Source organism: Polypterus senegalus, chromosome 4, assembly GCF_016835505.1.
Source record: "Polypterus senegalus isolate Bchr_013 chromosome 4, ASM1683550v1, whole genome shotgun sequence".
Taxonomy (NCBI): Eukaryota; Metazoa; Chordata; class Cladistia; order Polypteriformes; family Polypteridae; genus Polypterus; species Polypterus senegalus.
The window spans coordinates 236,314,431-236,340,955 of NC_053157.1; the positions used below are offsets into that span (position 1 = coordinate 236,314,431).

General features: G+C 44.8%; 1 protein-coding gene across 1 annotated transcript in view; it reads left to right on the forward strand.

Moving 5' to 3' along the window:
- LOC120528910 (zinc finger protein 347-like) overlaps positions 1 to 26,525 on the forward strand; it is a 66,734-nt gene that overhangs the window by 34,718 nt on the left and 5,491 nt on the right. Inside the window, exons 5-6 of the mRNA XM_039752986.1 lie at positions 4,167 to 4,213; positions 4,274 to 4,707. Of these exons, the coding sequence (XP_039608920.1) occupies positions 4,167 to 4,213; positions 4,274 to 4,707 (481 nt within the window). The remainder of the gene's footprint in view (positions 1 to 4,166; positions 4,214 to 4,273; positions 4,708 to 26,525) is intronic.

Sequence of the window (26,525 nt, forward strand, 5' to 3'; positions counted from 1 at the left end):
GCGGGCTGCTCGGACTGACATACGAGTCGCACATCTGGGACAAGAGCGAACAATAGAAGAGAAATTAGAAAGAAAGAGGAGGAGAGAAACAGCGCTGAAAAGGAGGCGTAACGGTAAGAACAAAAGCATCGAGCCGAGGGAAGAGAATACCGGGTGGAAGGGGAGAAGGAAGAGAAGCGGAGCAGGTAACGACTTTCGAGGGATGACTGAAAGGCAAGAGCGGCGTGTGGGCGATGAATGGGGAAAGGTGGAGAAATAAAGGAAGCCCGAAGGATGGAGTGAAAACGCGAAAAAGCGAGTCACGGCAGTGTGCACAAGTCCATTAGTTTTAAGCAAGAACGGCACCCGACTTGCACGGTCGTCCCTACCATCCCGCGATTGGCGTTCCGCCGGAGTTTATCAGGCTAGCAAAACACACTCGGGCCTCACCTGGAGCGGGCAGGTATCTCGGAGTCCGATCCTATACATAGCCACGATACGTCTGCAGTTCTCTTGACCATCCTGTTTAGAAGTGGACAGCCAGGCTCTGGACTGAGTAATTTGGTCCAGAAATGGCTGGCGATCACTCATCGAAGAGGTTGACGGCACTTCGCCACAATCTTCTCGCAGTACTTGAGCCGAACCCCTTCGCACAAACTCGGGTCTCTCGGGGAAGCCAAAGGCTCGACCATCACCACTCCGGAATCGGCAGCCTCTTGTCCAGTACTTGGCAGAATCGAAGTATTTGTAAGGTGATTGCATACTAAGCAAAAAAAGAAAAAACATCTTTAGTATGCAGTAATACTAGTCACAAGTTTAGTAGTTAAAAACTAGTCAGGAGTGTATCCCGTCGAAGTCTACTTTTATTTAACATATAGAGAAGAAGATATTTGAAGTAAAACCCAAAATAGAGAAGAAGATATTTGAAGTAAAACCTATCAAAAAAATTGTGAAAACAATTCTAACAGTCAATTAGACTTGAGCCACGATAAGCACAACACTTACTGTATAAACAATCAAAACGAAATATCCGCAGATCTTCACAGAAGTCCCACTTTAGGCGCCAGTGCTGTTTTCAGCTACTCAAGTTATTTTTGGAAAAAACCCTTCAGGACGGTCTTTTCTTATAATTCAAGTTTTTTTTTGTCACTAATGACGTTATACAATCGAACATTTTTGTTATAAATATCTTATCTCCAAAATTGAAGCTGACGTAAATAATCATTAAATTAAAGGAGGCCCAAAACTTGTGAGTTCTGCTTTTGTGTAAATTGTGGAAAACGGACACTACTGCCTATTTAAAAAAAAAAATCAACTCATATTGGCCAGGGTTATTGTCCCTTATAATGTGTTACCACCCCCCGGGCAAAGTAGTGCACTGGGGTCCCTGTTTTGATAGCTAAATAGAAACATATATAGGCGTCAAAAAATATCGTGGACCTCCGACCAGTGCCCATATGTTAAGACTGCTCTGCCCCCCCAAAAAAAAAAAAACTGTCGAGATCAATGTTATCACAATAACAGATTTCATTTGAACGCAATGATGCCCACCACGACATCGAAGCACGTTTGCAGGCAGATTTCCAGTTTCTGTCTGGTAGGCCACTGAACTTCACACTGGACTCGGGGGTGGGGGTGGGAATCCATTTTTTTGTTGCCATATTTTAAAATGTTTCGAGCAGATCCTCTGTGTGAGAATTCGATTCTTTTCCAATTTCAGATCGTATTGAACAGGGGTCGGCAACCTGTGGCACGTGGAACGATTTTCAATGGCACTCTGATTGAATTAATATATAGTAAAAAAATGTACATATACAGTCATATGAAAAAGTTTGGGACCCCCTCTTAATTCTTTGGATTTTTGCTTCTCATTGGCTGAGCTTTCAAAGTATGAACTTCCTTTTAATATCTGACATGCCTTATGGTAATAGAAGGATTTCAGAAGTGACATGAAGTTTATTGGATTAACTGAAAATATGCAATACTAGGCTGACCCGCCTTTTAAGTTGACCACTTCTTAAGGCAATTCAATATGTAGATCAATTTGATATTTTATACAAACTCATTCATTTGGTTATATTGCATTTGAGCGGTATTACGTTAATACTCGTAGTTTCTGTTGTTTTTGTGATGAAATGTAAACTTTTTTTTCTATATTGAGGTCGCCCTTTTGAACCCCCCTGATATTTAGTACGCGGTGAGGCATTTGTACTCCATCAACATGAATTATTTCCAGAGACATCATTTTGTCTATTTTTCCAGCGCATCGTGCACAAAAGCAAGGGAACGATGGGAGCACCAGAACTCTGCTCACATCACGTCGCTTCGTACCGCAAGCTGCAAGTAATAAGTCTGTGATAAGCGGAATACCGCTATGCTTTCCACTCACGGGACGGAAGGACAATCCCGACTGCTTTTATATAGTAAGAAAGAAGAAGAAGAAATCGCACAGTCTAGAGTAGAAAATCATTTTTTACCTGGAAAAACAAAACTACAAATCCCATCATGCATTGCAAAATGGACGGGGCGTGTGTGAAACTCCATGCCTGCGTAGCACTCAAGGAATGGAAGGACAGTCCCGACCGCTTTTCTATAGAAGGATGGGTGTTTACTCTCAGAGGGCGATTGTTTTCCTAGAGTTCGGGTAGTATGAAGTTCCTAAGCTTAAATATTTTTCCTATTTCCTACTCCTCACAGGTGGTAGTGGTAGTGCTGCTTTGCAGTAAGGAGACTGTGGAAGGTTGTGGGTTCGCTTCCTGGTTCCTCCCTGTGTGGACAGCGCTTTGAGTACTGAGAAAAGTGCTATATAAATGTAATGAATTATTATTATTGTTATTATTTCTTTTTAGCAACAAAAAAAGCACCATTTCACAAGAAGAATTTGGATCTTGGGCGGCACGGTGGCGCAGTGGTAGTGCTGCTGCCTCACAGTTAGGAGACTGTGGAAGGTTGTGGGTTCGCTTCCTGGTTCCTCCCTGTGTGGACAGCGCTTTGAGTACTGAGGAAAGCGCTATATAAATGTAATGAATTAATAATAATAATATTTCTTTTTAGCAACAAAACACTATTTCACAAGAAGAGTTTGGATCTTGGGTGGCACGGTGGCGCAGTGGGTAGCACTGCTGCCTCACAGTTAGGAGACCTGTGGTTCGCTTCCCGGGTCCTCCCTGCGTGGAGTCTGCTTGTTCTCCCCGTGTCTGCGTGGGTTTCCTCCCACAGTCCAAAGACATGCCGGTTTAGGTGGATCGGCGATTCTAAATTGGCCCTAGTGTGTGTTTGGCACCCTGCCCGGTTTGGTTCCTGCCTTTGTGCCCTGTGTTGGCTGGGATTGGCTCCAGCAGACCCCCGTGACCCTGTGTTCAGATTCAGCGGGTTGGAAAATGGATGGATGGATGGATGAATTTGGATCTTATCTAATTCTATCCACTGTTCTGCTTCAGTGAGACCTTAAAATTCAAATCAAAATCAATGGAACGACCAGACTCTTTTCTTCATTGTCGATTTTTTTTTTAGCCGCTTCTTATTTTGAATTGATTCATTATGAGCACTTTTACGTCATTTGCGTTGAGCGGGCAATCTCGCCACTTAAAAACACAAAACATGTAAAATATGTTGTTTGTGGATTATGTGTGTCCACCTCTAGCGCTCTTATTCGCTTCTAAAATATCCGAAAACTGTTCGCGAGTGTTTGGATTCTACCAAAGAATCGATCATTTTTGATTATGATAGAAATAATAAGGGGCTGGTTTGGGCCGAGCCATAATGGTGGGGAAACAATGCGGTGGCAGCAAATAATGGAACAGCGGATTGGTGCTGGCGGGTAACGACGGAGCTCAGTCACTTACTTCCCCTCGGATGGTAAAGGTTAATAATTCTAAAAATATAAATAGTATAAATGTGCAGTCCTTTCTCACGGTCACGTGGACCCCAGTTTGAGAACCGCTGAGCTACACTGTGTTTGAAAATGTGCTATAGAAATAAATGTTGTTGCTGCTGTTTCTCATCTCTCCATTTTCTTGGCTTGGTCTTCACTCGAAGTCTGCTTCTTAGCCTAACATGGAGGGTTCACAGCATTTCAAAACTCTCGCAAAACTCAGTTGTTTGTTTTCTGGAACTGCTCTCAGTAATTTTCTTAATGACTTTTTTTTTTTTTATGAAGTAATTTTATCACTTTTCTATTTCGACAGGTCAGAAAAGGAGCCGCCTCCTCGGTTTACATGGCCGTGCAGTTGAGGTGTCTTGATGGCCTCCGGGCCCGGGCTGTCAGTGTGAGAAGGAGATCTTAGAAGTGAAGAGCAGACAGTTGGGCAGGAGAGAAGAGTTTTCCACCAGGCATGGCCTCAGCCGAAGAAACTGACTGGGGTAAAAGACTGGCACACATTAAAAAAGAGGACTGCGAGTGGGCTGCGCCCGACAATTTGTGCGTGAAGCTGGAGGATTTCGAAGGAACCATTTCAGTTTGTAAAAAGGAGAAGACTATTGACATTAAAGCCGAGGATTCAGAAGATTTCTCTGCGGGCCCTGAACTGCAAAACCACGAACCGGAGCAGGTTTTCAAACAAGAGGCCTGTGAAGAGTTTCACTCCAGCGTACAGCATTGGGTTGTTACTCACACGGGGCAACTGGCCTCCCGGCAGAATTCAATGAAACTGAAATCTGAGTTTGAGGAGAAAGTCAAAAGGGGAAACAGGAGGGAAGCAGATGAGTCATCTGGGAGCGTGGGAACAGGTAGGTGGTAAGAGTCAACGGAAAAGAAGGTGAATACGTAATAACATTTCAATGTTCTGTGTGGTTGTCTTTCCACTTTTAGTTGGTGTAACTCAGGGCGGGACACACGCTCGATTTCATTTGAACAGCCGATCAGATTGCTGAATAACTCACGCTGAGACGAGAGCGGCTGCTGAGTTGTTGTGTTTTCTGTGGTGTGAGAGTTAATTGAAATGGCAGTTTGCTCCTGTAAACATGGGTTGTGGTTGTCGCTAAGGAATTCTTGAAGCTTCCCCCGCTTTAGAAGGTTTTGCTTTTTTTTTGTTTCTCCCAAACAGGGGTGACCCATTTTTTTAAGCGCCGGCATTATTAGCCAAAAGGCTCTGTACAATTCGTGTGTAAGCAACAGGTTTCGGACAAATATCACTCATTGTTTTATCTTGGTAGAATAATATACATACAGTGGTGTGAAAAACTATTTGCCCCCTTCCTGAATTCTTATTCTTTTGCATGTTTTATTTACACAAAATGTTTCTGATCATCAAACACATTTAACCATTAGTCAAATATAACACAATTAAACACAAAATGCAGTTTTTAAATGATGGTTTTTATTATTTAGGGAGAAAAAATCCAAACCTACATGGCCCTGTGTGAAAAAGTAATTGCCCCCTTGTTCAAAAATCACCTAACTGTGGTGTATCACACCTGAGTTCAATTTCCGTAGCCACCCCCAGGCCTGATTACTGCCACACCTGTTTCAATCAAGAAATCACTTCAATAGGAGCTGCCTGACACAGAGAAGTAGACCAAAAGCACCTCAAAAGCTAGACATCATGCCAAGATCCAAAGAAATTCAGGAACAAATGAGAACAGAAGTCATTGAGATCTATCAGTCTGGTAAAGGTTATAAAGCCATTTCTAAAGCTTTGGGACTCCAGTGAACCACAGTGAGAGCCATTATCCACAAATGGCAAAAACATGGAACAGTGGTGAACCTTCCCAGGAGTGGCGGCCGACCAAAATGACCCCAAGAGCGCAGAGACGACTCATCCGAGAGGTCACAAAAGACCCCAGGACAACGTCTAAAGAACTGCAGGCCTCACTTGCCTCATTTAAGGTCAGTGTTCACGACTCCACCATAAGAAAGAGACTGGCCTGCAAAAACGACCTGCATGGCAGATTTCCAAGACGCAAACCACTGTTAAGCAAAAAGAACATTAGGGCTCGTCTCAGTTTTGCTAAGAAACATCTCAATGATTGCCAAGACTTTTGGGAAAATACCTTGTGGACTGATGAGACAAAAGTTGAACTTTTTGGAAGGCAAATGTCCCGTTACATCTGGCGTAAAAGGAACACAGCATTTCAGAAAAAGAACATCATACCAACAGTAAAATATGGTGGTGGGAGTGTGATGGTCTGGGGTTGTTTTGCTGCTTCAGGACCTGGAAGGCTTGCTGTGATAGATGGAACCATGAATTCTACTGTCTACCAAAAAATCCTGAAGGAGAATGTCCGGCCATCTGTTCGTCAACTCAAGCTGAAGCGATCTTGGGTGCTGCAACAGGACAATGACCCAAAACACACCAGCAAATCCACCTGTGAATGGCTGAAGAAAAACAAAATGAAGACTTTGGAGTGGCCTAGTCAAAGTCCTGACCTGAATCCAATTGAGATGCTATGGCATGACCTTAAAAAGGCGCTTCATGCTAGAAAACCCTCAAATAAAGCTGAATTACAACAATTCTGCAAAGATGATTGGGCCAAAATTCCTCCAGAGCGCTGTAAAAGACTCATTGCAAGTTATCAAACGCTTGATTGCAGTTATTGCTGCTAAGGGTGGCCCAACCAGCTATTAGGTTCAGGGGGCAATTACTTTTTCACACAGGGCCATGTAGGTTTGGATTTTGTTTTCTCCCTAAATAATAAAAACCATCATTTAAAAACTGCATTTTGTGTTTACTTGTGTTATATTTGACTAATGGTTAAATGTGTTTGATGATCAGAAACATTTTGTGTGACAAACATGCAAAAGAATAAGAAATCAGGAAGGGGGCAAATAGTTTTTCACACCACTGTATTGCTCTACTTCCCCCTATTGTATTATTAATATGCAGCCTTAGAATACCTAATCCCACAGACTTGCCACTGTTTATAGGATATTATTTTATATAACTTCTCCCCACCTTCCCTTCTATATCTATAACCTCAGACAATTAGATGTAGTAAAAAGACAAGAGGGAGTTAAGTCACACATAAAATAATGTATTACTGATAATATTCATAAATAATAACAAAATGCAAAGTACATTTGAATATTGGCAACCATACCACCTGATAAAATGGTGATGTGTAATTCAGGCGGCACACAGACTTGCAGTTAATCAAAATGTCTCTAGTTAAGGAATCGTTGGTGCTCAGCTTTCTGCCACATGTCTGTTCAATATGGCTGCCAAGCTGTGCTGTCCATTGTGTTGTCTTCTTCATCAGATGTTAGTAAAAGAAAGAGAGTGAGATAAAGCCAGCAAATTTATGATTTTTCTGTCCAACCCCTACAGCCAATAGGACATCATGGTACTTAGAGGCCTCTGAGACAAGCCAATTCCAAACAGCCATACCTCAGACCAATGGGGGAAATGGAACATCTTATCACCTGCCAGCCCCCAAACCGTATGTTAAAGTACACCTTAGCCTACTTGCGGGGGTAGAAAGACTTTAGCAAAGAAACACTCGACAAACTGGTTTAAGACACATCTCCCAAATCCTGTCGTAAAATTACAAAGAGACTTAGTCGTAAAGGGGGTGGGCAAACACGAATGCCTCTCACCACAGTAACACTAAATTACATTGCTTTGCCTAAATTATAATTACATTATAAATAAAGATGTAAAAAGCATTTATCAGGTTATATGCAAAATCTTACATCACAACACTCAAGTCAAATTCTCTGATTTGTAACCACAAATACTTCAACAATTGTTTTCAGTCTGTCCTTCTGTGACGGCATCAGACACAGCAGTTGACATGTACGAGACAATAACACAAACAAACTTAAACATTACACCGATTAATAATTTCGTGGAAGATAAACAACTCATTTACAATTTATAATTTCGCTTCGTTATCAATCCGAATGCGTTCTTGCACTGCGCAGAAAACATCCCCACCTATCACTTGTACTCGACGCCGGTTCTAGTTTTCACAGCGTAATTATATTAAACTAAAACAGTGATCCCCCGCTATATCGCGCTTCGACTTTCACGGCTTCACTCCATCGCGGATTTTAAATGTAAGCACATCTAAATATATATCACGGATTTTTCGCTGCTTCGCGGATTTCTGCGGACACTGGGTCTTTTAATTTAGGTTACACGCTTCCTCAGTTGCTTTGCCCAGTTGATTTCATACAAGGGACGCTATTGGCGGATGGCTGAGAAGCTACCCAATCAGAGCATATATTACGTATTAACTAAAACTCCTCAATGATATAAGATATTCTTCCCGTTCAGTGCTTGATTGTTTGCTTTTCTCTGTCTCTCTCACTCTCTCTGCGCCTGACGGAGGGGCTGTTTGCTTAGAAGATACGGACGGACGCTCCTCTAAAAATGCTGAAAGGCTACCTTCACATTGATCCCTTCATTGCTTTGCACACTTCAAAGCCCAAACAGCACGTATTGATTTTTGATTGTTTGCTTTTCTCTCTCTCTCTGAAATTCTCCGCTCCTGACGGCGCTCCTTTGAAGAGGAAGATATGTTTGAATTCTTTTAATTGTGAGAAAGAACTGTCATCTCTGTCTTGTCATGGAGGACAGATTAAACTTTTGACTAATGGGTGTTATTTCATGTCTAGAGGGCTCTAATAATGTTAACAGGGTGGGAGAGTTTATAAGGGCTTAAAATATCTAAAAATAACCATACAAACATATGGTTTCTACTTCGCGGATTTTCACCTATCGCGGGGGGTTCTGGAACGCAACCTCCGTTATCGAGGAGGGATTACTGTATATATAGTGTAGACTCGCTGATAAGCGACGGATTTGCGGGCTCTGCAACGGTCCATCTTGGTGAAAAGAGAGAGCTGAGCCAAAAGTTGAGTCTGTCGATTTACCAGTCGATCTACGTTCCTGCCCTCGCCTATGGCCACGACCTTTTGGTCACTGACCGAAAGAGCCAAGATCGCGGAATGAGTTTTCTCCGCAGGGTGGCTGGACTTTCCCTTCGAGACAGGTTGAGGAGTTCAGTTATCCCGGAGAGACTCAGAGTAGAGCCCGCTGCTCCTCCGCATTGAGTTGAGCCAGTTGAGGTGATTCGGGCATCTGGTTAGGATGGCCCCCTGGACGCCTCCCTAGGGGGGTGTTCCGGGCATGCCCCACTGGGAGAAGGACACTCTGGAGGGATTATATCTCCTGGCTGGCCTTGGAACGCCTTGGGGTCCTCCCAGAAGAGCTGGAGGAGGTTGCCGGGGAGAGGGAGGTCTGGGCTTCCCTGCTTAGGCTGCTGCCCCCGGGACCCGACCTTGGATAAGCGGTGGATAATCGATGGATGGATAAGCCGTGTTCTAATTATTAACTACTTGATGCTTATGTGTAATTTATATGTGAGAAATGATTGCTGTTTCGGTACTTGTGTACTAAGCGGACGGCCGTTCCTACCCATTCTAGTGTTGGATTCCGTAGGCAATGCGCCCCGGTTGCTTAACTTTTGGAGTTTAATTTATTAGACTGACCACCCCAACCACAAATACTAACCTTAAAGTTAGTGGGGGTGGAGCATAGTTGCCTATAGGTCCCTAATGTTAATGTCTCCTTTGGGTGCCTTTTGTTAAAAACGAAAATCTGATTTGCGTCACGATGATAGAAAAGGGTCCGTGCAGTACACAAGTACCGCTGTTTGTAAATATGCAGTGGGTACGGAAAGTATTCAGATCCCCGTCAATCTTTCACTCTTTGTTATATTGCAGCCATTTGCTAAAATCATTTAAATTAATTTAAATGAAAAAAAAAAAAAATAAAGTACAAATATAAGTACAAGTAACTTTTTCCACCACCAAACACCCAGCTACTTTTGCTCACAGTGGCGTAGCTCGAGTTCGTCAGGCTCTGGGCGGGGCGATGCTTTAATGTGCCACCCTCTAACATATCTGAATATGTTAACCTATTTAAACAGAAAATTAAAATGACGTATTGAGGAAAAATGAGGATGAATTTTGCATAAATTTATTCATATACAGTGGGTACGGAAAGTATTCAGACCCCCTTTCAATTTTTCACCATCCATCCATTCCATCCATCCTCTTCCGCTTATCCGAGGTCGGGTCGCGGGGGCAGCAGCAAGCAGAGAGGCCCAGACTTCCCTCTCCCCGCCACTTCTTCCAGCTCTTCCGGGAGAATCCCAAAGGCGTTCCCAGGCCAGCCGGGAGACATAGTCCCTCCAGCGTGTCCTGGGTCTTCCCCGGGGTCTCCTCCCGGTTGGACGTGCCCGGAACACCTCACCAGGGAGGCGCCCAGGAGGCATCCTGATCAGATGCCCGAGCCACTTCATCTGACTCCTCTCGATGCGGAGGAGCAGCGGCTCTACTCTGAGCCCCTCCCGGATGACTGAGCTTCTGACCCTATCTTTAAGGGAAAGCCCAGACACCCTGCGGAGGAAACTCATTTCAGCCGCTTGTATTCGCGATCTCGTTTTTTTGGTCACTACCCATAGCTCATGACCATAGGTGAGGGTAGGAGCGTAGATCGACTGGTAAATTGAGAGCTTTGCCTTACGGCTCAGCTCCTTTTCACCACGACAGACCGATGCAGAGCCGCATCACTGTGGATGCCGCACCGATCCGCCTGTCGATCTCACGCTCCATTCTTCCCTCACTCGTGAACAAGACCCCGAGATACTTGAACTCCTCCACTTGGGGCAGGATCTCTCCCCCAACCCTGAGAGGGCACTCCACCCTTTTCCGGCTGAGGACCATGCTCTCGGATTTGGAGGTGCTGATTCTCATCCCAGCCGCTTCACACTCAGCTGCGAACCGATCCAGAGAGCTGAAGATCACGGCCTGATGAAGCAAACAGGACAACATCATCTGCAAAAAGCAGTGACCCAATCCTGAGTCCACCAAACCGGACCCCTTCAACACCCTGGCTGCGCCTAGAAATTCTGTCCATAAAAGTTATGAACAGAATCGGTGACAAAGGGCAGCCCTGGCGGAGTCCAACTCTCACTGGAAACGGGCAATGCGGACCAAGCTCTGACACCGGTTGTACAGAGACTGAACAGCTCTTATCATGGGGTCCGGTACCCCATACTCCCGAGCACCCCCACAGGATTCCCGAGGGACACGGTCAATGCCTTTTCCAAGTCCACAAAACACATGTAGACCGGTCGGGCAAACTCCCATGCACCCTCCAGGACTCTGCTAAGGGTGAAGAGCTGGTCCACTGTTCCGACCAGGCCGAAAACCACACTGTTCCTCCTGAATCCGAGGTTCACTATCCGACGGACCCTCCTCTCCAGAACCCCGAATAGACTTTTCCAGGGAGGCTGAGGAGTGTGATCCCTCTATAGTTGGAACACACCCTCCGTCCCCTTTTAAAGAGGGGACCACCACCCCGGTCTGCCAATCCAGAGGCACTGTCCCGATGTCCATGCGATGTTGCAGAGACGTGTCAACCAAGACAGTCCTACAACATCCAGAGCCTTAAGGAACTCCGGTATCTCATCCACCCGGGGCCCTGCCACCAAGGAGTTTTTTGACCACCTCGGTGACTTCAGTCCCAGAGATGGGAGAGCCCACCTCAGAGTCCCCAGGCTCTGCTTCCTCATTGGAAGGCATGTTAGTGGGATTGAGGAGGTCTTGAAGTACTCCTCCCACCGACCCTAGCGCCCCAAGTCGAGGTCAGCAGCGCACCATCCCCACCATATACGGTGTTGACACTGCACTGCTTCCCCTCCTGAGACGCCGGACGGTGGACCAGAATCTCCTCGAAGCCGTCCAAAGTCGTTCTCCATGGCCTCTCAAACTCCTCCCATGCCCGAAGTTTTGCCTCAGCAACAACCGAAGCAGCGTTCGCTTGGCCTGCGGTACCTATCAGCTGCCTCCAGAGACCCACAGGACAAAAAGTCCTATAGGACTCCTTCTTCAGCTTGACGGCATCCTCACCGCGGTGTCCACCAACGGGTTGGGGATTGCCGCCACGACAGGCACCGACCACCTTGCGGCCACAGCTCGGTCAGCCGCCTCAACAATAGAGGCACGGAACATGGCCCATTGGACTCAATGTCCCCACCTCCCTCGGGGCGTGGTTGAAGTTCTGCGGAGGTGGGAGTTGAAGCTACTTCTGACAGGGGACTCTGCCAGCCGTTCCCAGCAGACCCTCACAACACGTTTGGGCCTACCAGGTCTGACCGGCATCTTCCCCACCATGAAGCCAACTCACCACCAGGTGGTGATCAGTTGACAGCTCCGCCCCTCTCTTCACCCGAGTGTCCAAGACATATGGCGCAAGTCCGGCGACACGACCACAAAGTCGATCATCGACCTGAGGCCTAGGGTGTCCTGGTGCCAAGTGCACATATGAACACCCTTATGCTTGAACATGGTGTTCGTTATGGACAATCCATGACGAGCACAGAAGTCCAATAACAAAACACCGCTCGGGTTCAGATCGGGGGGGCCATTCCTCCCAATCACACCCTTCCAGGTCTCACTGTCATTGCCCACGTGAGCATTGAAGTCTCCCAGCAAAACGAGGGAATCCCCAGAAGGTATGCCCTCTAGCAACCCCTCCAGAGACTCCAAAAAGGGTGGATACTCCAAACTGCTGTTATACGCACAAACAACAGTCAGGACCCTTCCCCACCCGGCGGAGGGAGGCCACCCTCTCGTCCACGGGGTAAACCCCAATGCACAGGCTCCAGTGGGGGCAATAAGTATGCCCACACCTGCTCGGCACCTCTCACCGGGGGCAACTCCAGAGTGGTAGAGAGTCCAGCCCCTCTCAAGGAGATTGGTTCCAGAGTCCAAGCTGTGCGTCGAGGTGAGTCCGACTATATCTAGCCAGAACCTCTCGACCTCGCGCACTAAGCTCAGGCTCCTTCCCTTCAGAGAGGTGACATTCCATGTCCCAAGAGACAGTTTCTGTAGCCGAGGATCAGACCGCCAAGGTCCCCGCCTCCGGCCACCACCCAACTCACACTGCACCCAACCTCCTTGGCCCCTCCCATAGGTGGTGAGCCCATGGGGAGGAGGACCCACGTTACCTCTTGGGCTGTGCCCGGCCGAGCCCCATGGGTGCAGGCCCGGCCACCAGGCGCGCCATCGAGCCCCACCTCCAGGCCTGGCTCCAGAGGGGGCCCGGTGACCAGCGTCGGGCAAGGGAAAGCGTTGTCCAAGTTTTATTTTCATTGAAGGTTTATTGAACCGCTCTGTCTCATCCCTCACCTAGGACCAGTTTGCCTTGGGTGGCCCTACCAGGGGCATAAAGCCCCGGACAACATAGCTCCTAGGATCATTGGGACACGCAAACCCCTCCACCACGATAAGGTGACGGTTCAAGGAGGAGTTTTTCACTCTTTGTTATATTGCAGCCATTTGCTAAAGTCATTTAAATTAATTTTTTTCCTCATTAATGTACACACTGCACCCCATATTGACAGACAAAAAAAAGGATTTTTGAATTTGTTGCAGATTTATTAAAAAAGACAAACTGAAATATCACCTGGTCCTAAGTATTCAGCCCCTTTGCTCAGTATTTAGTAGAAGCCCCCTTTTGAGCTCATACAGCCAGGAGTCTTCTTATGAAAGATGCAACAAGTTTTTCACACCTGATTTGGAGATCTTCTGCCATTCCTCCTTGCAGATCCTCTCCAGTTGTGTCAGGTTGGATGGTAAACGTTGGTGGACAGCCATTTTTAGGTCTCTCCAGAGATGCTCCATTGGGTTTAAGTCAGGGCTCTGGCTGGGCCATTCAAGAACAGTCACAGAGTTGTTGTGAAGCCACTCCTTCATTATTTTAGCTGTGTGCTTAGGGTCATTGTCTTGTTGGAAGGTAAACCTTCGGCCCAGTCTGAGGTCCTTAGCACTCTGGAGAAGGTTTTTGTCCAGGATATCCCTGTACTTGGCCGCATTCATCTTTTCCTCGATTGCAACCAGTCGTCCTGTCCCTGCAGCTGAAAAACACCCCCACAGCATGATGCTGCCACCGCCATGCTTCACTGTGGGGACTGTATTGGACAAGTGATGGGAAGTGCCTGGTTGTCTCCACACATAATGCTTAGAATTGAGGCCAAAAAGTTCTATCTTGGTCTCATCAGACCAGAGAATCTTATTTCTCACCATCCAGAGTCCTTCAGGTGTCTTTTAGCAAACTCCATGCGGGCTGTCATGTGTCTTGCACTGAGGAGAGGCTTCCGACAGGCCACTCTGCCATAAAGCCCTGACTGGTGGAGGGCTGCAGTGATGGTTGACTTTCTACAACTTTCTCCCATCTCCTGACTGCATCTCTGGAGCTCAGGCAAAGTGATCTTTGGGTTCTTCTTTACCTCTCTCACCAAGGCTGTTCTCCCCCGGTAGCTCAGCTTGGCCGGACGCCAGCTCTAGGAAGGGTTCTGGTCGTCCCAAACGTCTCCCATTTAAGGATTATGGAGGCCACTGTGCTCTTGGGAACCTTAAGTGCAGCAGAAATTTTTGTGTAACCTTGGCCAGATCTGTGCCTTGCCACAATTCTGTCTCTGAGCTCTTCAGGCAGTTCCTTTGACCTCCTGATTCTCATTTGCTCTGACGTGCATTGTGAGCCGTAAGGTCTTATATAGACAGACAGGTGTGTGGCTTTGCTAATCAAGTCCAGTCAGTAGAATCAAACACAGCTGGACTCAAATGAAGGAGATCTCAAGGATGAGCAGAAGAAATGGAAAGCACCGGAGTTAAATATACGAGTGTCACAGCAAAGGGGACCATACGATATTTCAGGTTTTTTTTTTTAATAAATCTGCAACAATTTACAAAAAATATTTTTTGTGTCTGTCAATATGGGGTGCTGTGTGTACATTAATGAGGAAAAAAAATAATTTAAATGACTTTAGCAAATGGCTGCAATATAACAAAGAGTGAAAAATTGAAGGGGGTCTGAATACTTTCCGTACCCACTGTATATGAATAAATCTATGCTAAATTCATCCTCCTTTTTCCTCAATACGTCATTTTAATTTTCTGTTTAAATAGGTTAACATATTCAGATATGTTAGAGGGTGGCACATTAAAGCATCGCCCCGCCCAGAGCCTGACGAACTCGAGCTACGCCACTGTGAGCAAAAGTAGCTGGGTGTTTAGTGGTGGAAAAGTTACTTGTACTTATATTTGTATTTGAACTAGCGTCGAAGAGGCAGGGCAGAAAGCAGCAGCTTCTGTAAGTAAATAACCGCGTCTTATCACTAAATAGTATATTCCAGAAGCTTAAGGGGACAGAACATGTTAAATAGCAGCAGCGGTTCTGCAATCTAATTTCTTTGGCTTTTTTTTTTTTTTTAAGTTGTACCATTTAAGTTAAATAACTTAATTTCTATTAAAAAAAGAAGAAAAAGAAACAGTTAAGTTAGTTTTAGAATCTTAGATTTTAATAATGCGGCCAGTGCAATGAAAGCTCTGCTCGATATTGGACTCTTTGGATGAAGGCTTGGAAAAGCCAGTCTTCTAACAGGGCTACATCTGCAGGAGATGCCAGCTGACCTGCATTGCAGTAAAGAATTGGCGGACCTGCCTCAGGTGTCCTCTAGATCAGGGGTCGCAAAGTTTGATCCTGGAGGACCACCGGGGCTGCAGGTTTTCATTCTACTCTACTCTGTTTGTGCTGCTAAATAACTTCTTGTGAATTCATTATCAGTGAATTGCTTTTTTAAGGTTTGTTCCTCTGAATTACTTCATTTCTTTCCTTAAACGACACCCAAACAGAAATGAAATGTCTAAGTCAGGGCCTCAAACTCCAACCAAATTCACTCCAACCAGTTGCTTAATTAGGCGCTGATTCTTGTCAGCATTACACCAGTTCTTTAATTCTGTGGCTTGTTGCTGCTCTCATGGTGTATTAGCAGACATTTCCAAAATTGTTAATGATCTCTTTCTAAGAGCACTGGTAAAATGTTTTGTGGACCTTAGCAGATTGACATTCCTGAGACCTTCATCTGTCTTTATTTTCAGATATTGTATTATGGACACCATTTGTCTTGGCTCATTTTGTATCTCATTATTGTTTGGTTGCTAATTAAGGAAAAAGAAACAGTTAAGGCATCTGAGTCTTCAAGAGCAGGTCTGTTAAAATGAATTCAAAAGAAGTTAATTAGCAGGAAAAACAGTTCACCTATAAAAAACAAAAGAAAACCTGCGGCCATGTTGGTCCTCCAGGACTGGAGCTGGCGACCAGCAGGGGTTTCCAACTCCAGTCCCAGTGAGCTACCGCGGCTACAGGTTTTCATTCTAACCCTTTTCTTAATTAGTGACCAGATTGAGCTGCTTTGCCTTCATAATTGATTCACAACTTAAGACTCAGGCCCCTTAATTATTAGATATAGATAATACAGAAATTATCAGTGTATGATAATAGTTGTTTAAGACGTGTGTAAACAATGACAGGTCAGAATGCTTCATAAATCCTTAGAGGTCAGTATGAGATTTAAAGTTCTTAGCTGGACAGTGGTTTTCATGTATAAAAGTTCTGTTTTTAGAGGTGGTGGTTGAGGCCGTGTGGAAGGTCCCAGGGGGCAGCCTGATGTTAAGGAGTCTGACAGCTTGGGGTACAAACTCTCCTGCAGCCTGGCAGATTTGGCTTTGATGCTGCAGTATCTTCTCTTGGATGGCAGAAGTGTGAACAGTCCATGTGAGGGGTGTAAGGGGTCCTGCACAATGCTGCAGGCCTTGCGGACACCGCGTTTATAAAATATGTCCTGTAGTGAAGGGAGAGGCACACCAATGATGTTCTCTGCTGTCTTCACTATCCTTTACAGGCCCTTGCGGTCGGATATGTCGCAGTTGCCATACCAGACAGTGATGCAGCTGGTCAGAAAACTCTCCATAGTGCCTTCTGTAGAACATGGTGAGGATGGAAGGGGGAAGACGTGCTTGATTCAGCCCCTCAGGAAGTGTCGTCGCTCTGCTGGGCTTTCTTGATTAGTGATGAGGTGTTATGTGTCCACGTAAGTTCCTCAGTTAAGTGCACACCGAGGAACTTGGTACTCCTAATAGTCTCCACATCTGAACCGTTGATGTTGAGCGGGATGTGGGCAGGACGTGATTTTCTGAAGTCCACGATTATCTCTTTTGTCTTGTCGACATTGAGAGATAGATTGTTGCCTTCACACCAATGCAGACAACCGTTCACCATTAGCATTGCTCTGACGTGCATTGTGAGCTGTAAGGTCTTATATAGACAGACAGGTGTGTGGCTTTGCTAATCATGTCCAGTCAGTAGAATCAAACACAGCTGGACTCAAATGAAGGGATCTCAAGGATGAGCAGAAGAAATGGAAAGCACCGGAGTTAAATATCACAGTGTCACAGCAAAGGGGACCATACGATATTTCAGGTTTTTTTTTTTTAATAAATCTGCAACAATTTACAAAAAATATTTTTTGTGTCTGTCAATATGGGGTGCTGTGTGTACATTAATGAGGAAAAAAAATAATTTAAATTACTTTAGCAAATGGCTGCAATATAACAAAGAGTGAAAAATTGAAGGGGGTCTGAATACTTTCCGTACCCAATGTATATGAATAAATCTATGCTAAATTCATCCTCCTTTTTCCTCAATACGTCATTTTAATTTTCTGTTTAAATAGGTTAACATATTCAGATATGTTAGAGATTTGCACATTAAAGCATCGCCCCGCCCAGAGCCTGACGAACTTCGAAGCTACGCCACTGTGAGCAAAAGTAGCTGGGTGTTTGGTGGTGGAAAAGTTACTTGTACTTATATTTGTATTTGAACTAGCGTCGAAGAGGCAGCAGAAAGCAGCAGCTTCTGTAAGTAAATAACCGCGTCTTATCACTAAATAGTTAAGAAGCAACTGCAAGAGCGTTTCCGTAATTTAAATAAAAGCCGCGCGCGCGGCTGATTTAAAAGCGATAAACGGGAATGCTCAGCGGTGCGCAGATAAGCGGCCAGCGTTAAGACGCCGATCAGGCACAAGGGGCTGTAGGAGCGGATAAGACAGTAAGAAATTAACTAGCAGCAGATCCTTACTACGCAAGTTTTATTTATTTTTAAATAGGAACAATTCTTAACGATCCGGAGATGGTACAGTTAAGCGGGTGGCAGCGTAAGGGTTCATGAATACGGGGAGATACAAACAGTACAAGTGGAGAGGCGTTTACGTAATAAATAAGTGGAATGCAAAGTTAGGAGAACAGAGACAGAAAAGTAAAGTTTACCTCACAGAAGGACAAACCGGATACAGCTGAGAGGGAGAATATTCCAGAAGCTTAAGGGGACAGAACATGTTAAATAGCAGCAGCGGTTCTGCAATCTAATTTCTTTGGCTTTTTTTTTTTTTTTTAAGTTGTACCATTTAAGTTAAATAACTTAATTTCTATTAAAAAAAGAAGAAAAAGAAACAGTTAAGTTAGTTTTAGAATCTTAGATTTTAATAATGCGGCCAGTGCAATGAAAGCTCTGCTCGATATTGGACTCTTTGGATGAAGGCTTGGAAAAGCCAGTCTTCTAACAGGGCTACATCTGCAGGAGATGCCAGCTGACCTGCATTGCAGTAAAGAATTGGCGGACCTGCCTCAGGTGTCCTCTAGATCAGGGGTCGCAAAGTTTGATCCTGGAGGACCACCGGGGCTGCAGGTTTTCATTCTACTCTACTCTGTTTGTGCTGCTAAATAACTTCTTGTGAATTCATTATCAGTGAATTGCTTTTTTAAGGTTTGTTCCTCTGAATTACTTCATTTCTTTCCTTAAACGACACCCAAACAGAAATGAAATGTCTAAGTCAGGGCCTCAAACTCCAACCAAATTCACTCCAACCAGTTGCTTAATTAGGCGCTGATTCTTGTCGTTAATTACACCAGTTCTTTAATTCTGTGGCTTGTTGCTGCTCTCATGGTGTATTAGCAGACATTTCCAAAATTGTTGATGATCTCTTTCTAAGAGCACTGGTAAAATGTTTTGTGGACCTTAGCAGATTGACATTCCTGAGACCTTCATCTGTCTTTATTTTCAGATATTGTATTATGGACACCATTTGTCTTGGCTCATTTTGTATCTCATTATTGTTTGGTTGCTAATTAAGGAAAAAGAAACAGTTAAGGCATCTGAGTCTTCAAGAGCAGGTCTGTTAAAATGAATTCAAAAGAAGTTAATTAGCAGGAAAAACAGTTCACCTATAAAAAACAAAAGAAAACCTGCGGCCATGTTGGTCCTCCAGGACTGGAGCTGGCGACCAGCAGGGGTTTCCAACTCCAGTCCCAGTGAGCTACCGCGGCTACAGGTTTTCATTCTAACCCTTTTCTTAATTAGTGACCAGATTGAGCTGCTTTGCCTTCATAATTGATTCACAACTTAAGACTCAGGCCCCTTAATTATTAGATATAGATAATACAGAAATTATCAGTGTATGATAATAGTTGTTTAAGACGTGTGTAAACAATGACAGGTCAGAATGCTTCATAAATCCTTAGAGGTCAGTATGAGATTTAAAGTTCTTAGCTGGACAGTGGTTTTCATGTATAAAAGTTCTGTTTTTAGAGGTGGTGGTTGAGGCCGTGTGGAAGGTCCCAGGGGGCAGCCTGATGTTAAGGAGTCTGACAGCTTGGGGGTACAAACTCTCCTGCAGCCTGGCAGATTTGGCTTTGATGCTGCAGTATCTTCTCTTGGATGGCAGAAGTGTGAACAGTCCATGTGAGGGGTGTAAGGGGTCCTGCACAATGCTGCAGGCCTTGCGGACACCGCGTTTATAAAATATGTCCTGTAGTGAAGGGAGAGGCACACCAATGATGTTCTCTGCTGTCTTCACTATCCTTTACAGGCCCTTGCGGTCGGATATGTCGCAGTTGCCATACCAGACAGTGATGCAGCTGGTCAGAAAACTCTCCATAGTGCCTTCTGTAGAACATGGTGAGGATGGAAGGGGGAAGACGTGCTTGATTCAGCCGCCTCAGGAAGTGTCGTCTCTGCTGGGCTTTCTTGATTAGTGATGAGGTGTTATGTGTCCACGTAAGTTCCTCAGTTAAGTGCACACCGAGGAACTTGGTACTCCTAATAGTCTCCACATCTGAACCGTTGATGTTGAGCGGGATGTGGGCAGGACGTGATTTTCTGAAGTCCACAATTATCTCTTTTGTCTTGTCGACATTGAGAGATAGATTGTTGCCTTCACACCAATGCAGACAGCCGTTCCACCTGATATCTGTATGCTCTTTCATCATCCCTGCTTATCAGTCCCAGCACCGTCGTATCATCCTAAAATTTGATGACGTGGTTGGTGTTGTGCGTGGCTGTGCAGTCATGAGGCAGCAGGGTGAAGAGCAGAGGACTAAGCACACAGCCCTGCGGTGCTCCAGTGCTCAGTGTGATGTTGCTGGAGGTGTTGCAGCCCATCCGAACTGACTGGGGCCTCTCTGTCAAGAAGTCCAGGATCCAATTGCAGAGGGTGGCGTTCAGGCCCAACCTGCTCAGTTTTACAACCAGCTTTGGAGGGATGATTGCACCTTAGGGGTGCACACTCTCCCTCTAGAGCAGGGGTCTCCAACTCCAGTCCTGGAGAGCTACTGTGGCTCTTTTCCTAATCAGTGACCAGTTTTTGCTGCTAATGAACTCTTTCCCTTTATTCTTATTGGCAATTCATGAGACTTTGACCTCTGAGTTGATTCTTTTTTTTTTCCTTAAACATAACTCTGAGGTGAGGTGAGCCAACAGATGAGCAACTAAGTTGGGGCCTCAGACTCCAACCAACTTCACTTCCTTCAGTTTCTTAATTTGAAGCCCATTCTCGTTGCTCATTAAACCCGTTATTTAATTCCATGGCACTCATTCTGCCATGGCAGACATTTCCAAAACTGTTGGTTTTTCTCTTTTCTAAGAGCGCTGGCTGTCTAAATGTTTTGGGGGACCTGAGCAGATCAACATTAGTGAGCAGGCCGTCACCTTTCTTGATTTTCATTTATTGTGTGATGGACTGAGGTTGTTGTTTGTGTGTTGGTTCATTTTGTGTCTTTAATATTGTTTTGTGCTGTGACCTGATCATCATCATCATTAAACCTAAGATATTCTGTCTTCATCCTATTTATCTTTAATCCACTATCTTCCAAAGCTCTTCTGTCCTTTCTTGTAAGTCTACACATCCATTTCCACATTCTCTTTTCTGCCCCATCCAACTTCTTCTCCTTAATTTTCTTTCCATATCTCAGCTCCATAAATCATTTCTGGTCTTATCTCCATCTTAAAAACTGTTAGTCCTTGCCTTGATTCTTCAGTCACACAATATTCCCGATACCTTCTTCCACTCTGTGCATTATCTCTGCATCCATTTCTCAATCTTGGGATACCACTTCTTCTTTCGGCTGCTCCCGTTAGGGTTCGCCACAGTGGATCATCTTCTTCCATATTTTTCTGTCCTCGTCTTCTTGTTCTGTCACCTCCATCACCTGCATGTCCTCTCTCGCCATATCCATAAACCTCCTCGTAGACCTTCATCTTTTCCTCTTCCCTGGAAGCTCTATCGTTAACATCCTTCTCCCAATATAATCAGAATCTCTCCTCTGCACATGTCCAACCGAGCGCAAACTGGTTTCTCTGACTTTGTCTCCCAACTGTCCCACCTGACCTGACCCTCTAATGTCCTCATTTCTAATCCTGTCCACCCTCATTGCCAATCTTATCATCTTTAACTCTGCCGCCTCCAGCTCTGTCTCCTGTGCCACCGTCTCCAGCCCATATAACATAGCTGGTCTCACTACCGTCCTGTAGACCACCTCTTTCACTCTTGCTGATACCCGTCTGTCATTAATCACTCCTGACACTCTTCTCCACCCACTCCACCCTGCCTGCACTCTCTTCTTCACTTCTCTTCACAATCCTCATTACTCTGTACTGTTGATCTTAAGTATTTAAACTCCTCCACCTTTGCCAACTCTACTCCCTCATCCTCACCATTCCACTGACCTTCCTCTCATTCACACACATGTATTCTGTCTTGGTGGTCCTGCTGACCTTCATTCCTCTCTTCTCATATCTCCACCTCTCCAGGGTCTCCTCATCCTGCTCCCTCCTCTCACTACAGATCACAATGTCATCAGCAAACATCACAGTCCACGGGGACTCCTGTCTAATCTCATCTGTCAGCCTGTCCATTGCTAATAAGAAAGGACTCAGAGCTGATCCCTGATGTAATCCCACCTCCGTCACTCCTACCTCAGACCTCACCACGGTCACACTTCCCTCGTACATATCCTGTACAACTGCTATGTACTTCTCTGCCACTCCTGACTTCCTCATACAACACCACAGCTCATCTCACTCACCCTGTCATTTGCTTTCTGAAGGTTCACAAAGACGCAATGCAACTCCTTCTGGCCTTCTCTCTAAACTTCTCCATCAACATCCTCAGAGCAAACATCTCATCTGTGGTGCTCTTTCTTGGAATGAAACCATCCTGCTGCTCACTCATCATCACCTCACTTCTTAACTGAGCTTCCACTACTCATTCCCATAACTTCATGCTGTGGCTCATCAGTTTTATCCCCCTGTAGTTACTGCAGCTCTGCACATCCCCTTATTCTTAAATATCAGCACCAGTACACTTCATCTCCACTCCTCGGACATCGTCTCACATTCCAAGATTGGTTCCAACTTTAGCCTTCATCACATCCTGCGCCTCTCTGTTCCACCACCACATGTAGTATCTTTGTCCCCAGTTGGGCTCCTTCCTGGTGTCCCACTTCACCTGCTTTCAATACAACTTTCCACTTCATTTAAAACGTTCTCCCTAAACCCGCACTCAAGCTCTTCCTCTTCTCGTCTCCTCCACGCCATCCTTGGTGCTGCTTGCTCCGGTTTCATTCTCTTGCCGAATCTCATCTCCCAGTCCCACCACCACTTTAGGCTGTGCTGTCGCACGTTCCCCATTCATGTCCTTGGGATTCTTTATCTCTTTCAAATTACATCTTCTGCATATTAGTTTGTCTGGATTCCTTTTCTACCATTCCTATAATTCACAAGTTGATTTTAAATTCTTCTCAAAGAAAGAGCATGTAAACTATTACTAAGTCAAATGCCATCTGCTATCCTCCCCTGGCTTCCATCCTTTCTCCCTCCTTCTTCCCTTTCCTTCATGGACCCCTGTGATGGAGCAGGTTGGCACCACACTCCTGGTATTTTTGGGGAGCCCCTTGAACCCCCTACCATCGATTACCGTAACTGAGATGAGCTGGGCAAATGAGGACACACACCTCCGGCCAAGGGCTAGCTGCAAAAGTGAGTTAGTAATTTTGTTTAAAATCATTCCACAAAACAGTGCTGTGCACCAACTCTCCAAGAAATAAATAGTCCATTAAACAGTGTGAAGGTGAAGGTTCAAAGGAATAATAAACATGTTCCAGTAAAATCCAGGGGCACTCCACAAAAACGGAGCCCCAGTGCTGCCCTTTCTCACCTGGCACCTCCTTCCCTCATCCTGTTCAGACCTCACAGGAGGAGGAGACGTTCCCACCGAGTCCATCATCCCATTCTTGCTCGCCTCCCCATTGTCTGGCCTTTCAGGAAATCCTGGGGCGCCGTGCCGAGCTGCATAGGTCTCTCCCACCAGTCCCTCACTGTCTGCGGGTGACACCGCATATCGGGCCCCTCCTGCTCCTTAGCAGTGACTCAGTAGAAGTGCCCTTTCTTTGGCATCAGGCTACGGCAGCCCTGAAGCTCACTCCTGAATCTCCTGCCTCTTGCTCCTTGCCGCAGAGGTGCTCTGTCGCTCCTCATCTGTCTCTCTTCATTTCACCTTCATTTACTCAAACAAACAACCTGGGGCCTCATGTAAAAACGGTGTGTACGCACTGAAATGTTACGTAAGAACTTTTCCACGTTCAAATCGCGATGTATAAAACCTACACTTGGCGTAAAGCCACGCACTTTTCCACGGTACCTCATGCCTTGTCGTACGCAAGTTCTCCGCTCGGTTTAGCAGACTGGCGGCACCCAGCGTCAAAGCAATGGTACTGTTCTTGTGTGATTACTCTTTATTTTCATGGCTTTATAAATACACAGAAACTAACCGCATATTGTTTATTAGTGTAATGCATCTGATTGTAATTAACTTGTAACAATATAATGGTCCAGGGAACAGCCATAGTATTCCAAATACCAGAACTGCTTTAGCGTTGTTACTCTCACTGCACCTTCTTCTTCTTCTTCTTCTCCTCCTTCTTCATCATCATCTTCTTTCAGCTCCTCCCGTTAGGAGTTGCCACAGCGGATCATCTTTTTCCATATTACTCTCACTGCACGACTCGGAGTATTTATATCACTGTATCTGAGTGTGAATCACAGCAGCAGCTGATAGTAAAGAGAATTATCGGTATAAAGCTTTAAGGACACGCTGACTCAGCCACTGCAAAACGTTTTAAAGACTGTCCTGTACGGACCTCGCGGTTCACAAACAGTTTCATCCCAAGAACTTTAAATGCACTCCATCAAGTGCTCCTTGTAGAACTGTTGGTACTTATAAGTACAATCACCCCACTGTAAACTTGCACTACAGTTATAATATCTCACAACCTGAGCCACTTTATAAAGCGCGTATTTACATATGATGACGATATCATTTTTAAGGTGAAATGCAGCAAAATGTTTATTAAATTATACACATAAAACTTTAACTTCATTTAAATAATCTCTATTCTTCACTGGGAGTGTCGTGAAGGATAGAATAATTAAACATGTACTACGAAGATATTTCAATGTTCTTTAACACTAGAATTACCAGAGCCTATGAAAAAGCTTGTAATTCCGTCCCACCTTAAATCGCTTCTTAAATCCCTTCACACCTCTCCGCCAGCGCCCTTTGTCCTCTAAATGTGCTGATAAAGAGAAGCTTTGAGCAGCCGGCTATTCCATCCCCTCACCAATTCAGAACGTGAACGAACTTCTCTCAGCTCAGGCCTTGATTGAGTATCTGGGAGTGAAGTGGAGTTTTAGAGTGGAAATCATAGATCGTTGTTTGGAACACACGCATTTCATGTCTGTTCCGTTTCTACAGTAATCTGTGTCCACACATTGTTAAAACAGAAACGTTTTTTATATTCTAGTAGTAGATGACAAAATGTAGACATAAACTATATAATGTATGAAGCCTGAAGTCCAAATAGCAAAGAAACATTTTCACAAGAATAACACAATTGTGCTTTTATTCAAAAAATATAACTGCAGAAACAAAAAGCCGCCTTAACATGCGACATTGACAGCCGTTTATTGTAACTGCCTCCGTGGTTCAAGAGACTCAGCCCCCGCTTGGGAATCAAAAGGTTTGTGCACGTTCTAAATTGGTGGTGGGATGAATAGCCGGCTGCTCCAAGCTTCTCTTTATCAGCACATTTAGAGGACAAAGGACGCTGGCGGAGAGGTGTGAAGGGATTTAAGAAGCGATTTATGGTGGGACGGAATTACGAGTTTTTCGTAGGCTCTGGTAATTCTAGTGTTAAACGTTTTGAAGAATCGGCGCTAAGCTTACAGATGGCTTAACTTCTATTACAGAGCTGATTTTATCGCGATTGGTTACTTGGGGAAAGAAAAGCAAGGACTGCAGTGACGGCTACGCCAATATATATTGAATATAAAACAAAGAGAAAATAACAACACAGCTAAAAACGCAGCGACAAATTTCGACAAAAGTTAAATGCTTGTGTCATGAGCATGAGGCGGCTATGCAGTGTCCGCAATGGACGTGGCCATCCACCGTGCATAAGCTACCTTACTGACGGGCGGGCGAAGGAGCCACCGATTCTTCCTCTGCCCAGTGCCACCACAAGCCTAGAGCCGCCCCTGATTGTACTGCTGCAATAAATTATTTCATCGAAGTGAAACACATGTTTAATAACGTGCTTTAGCTCCTATCATCATGAAAATGACATCACGTATACATCTCAGTATTTTAGTTATTCAGAGAGCTGTAATATCACGAATGTCATGGACTCTGTGTCCAGTTGGAGGAAGAGAGCCGGTTTAAGAAGCAAGTAGTGATTCACACACAGAGCACATACGAGTAGAAGATCAAATACAAAACAAAGCATTTAACGTGCTACTTTAATTACGATGGGATTTGAGAAACTGGTTAATTAAACGATTTTAAGATGAAGTTTATAATGTTCTACTTTAATGACAAAATAAACTACGAGATTAAAGTGGAAATGTCGAGATTGAAGTTGACATTTCGTGCTTTTTCCCCACCGTGTGCCTTTTTTCTCTGTACCCTAATAATCTTTCATATGACACTCAGACAGTGGGCTACAACTCGGCTTTTCACAGCGACTTTGATATGTGACTTCTTTTTATTTCCGGCACTGTGCGACTTTTGTGAATGTGAGCTTTCAAGTTTCTCCAACACGCTATGTCACTCGATCAACTTCATTTTGTTGATTATACCGCGGTTTATTTGAACAAATAGTATGTTTTTCCTTTGCCTCCACTTGGTATTCGCTGAAATTCTTATATTTTCCCCGTGCTTTTCCCATTGTCTTTTCACAGAAGGCTGCGCTTAAGGGTGATTTATATTGATTTGCATATTCAAAGAGGCGGAATTCTGGGAGGATTCCTGCATCTGGATTTTTCTGATCGGGATTTATGTAAACACATTTCCTGCTTTTGTGCTTT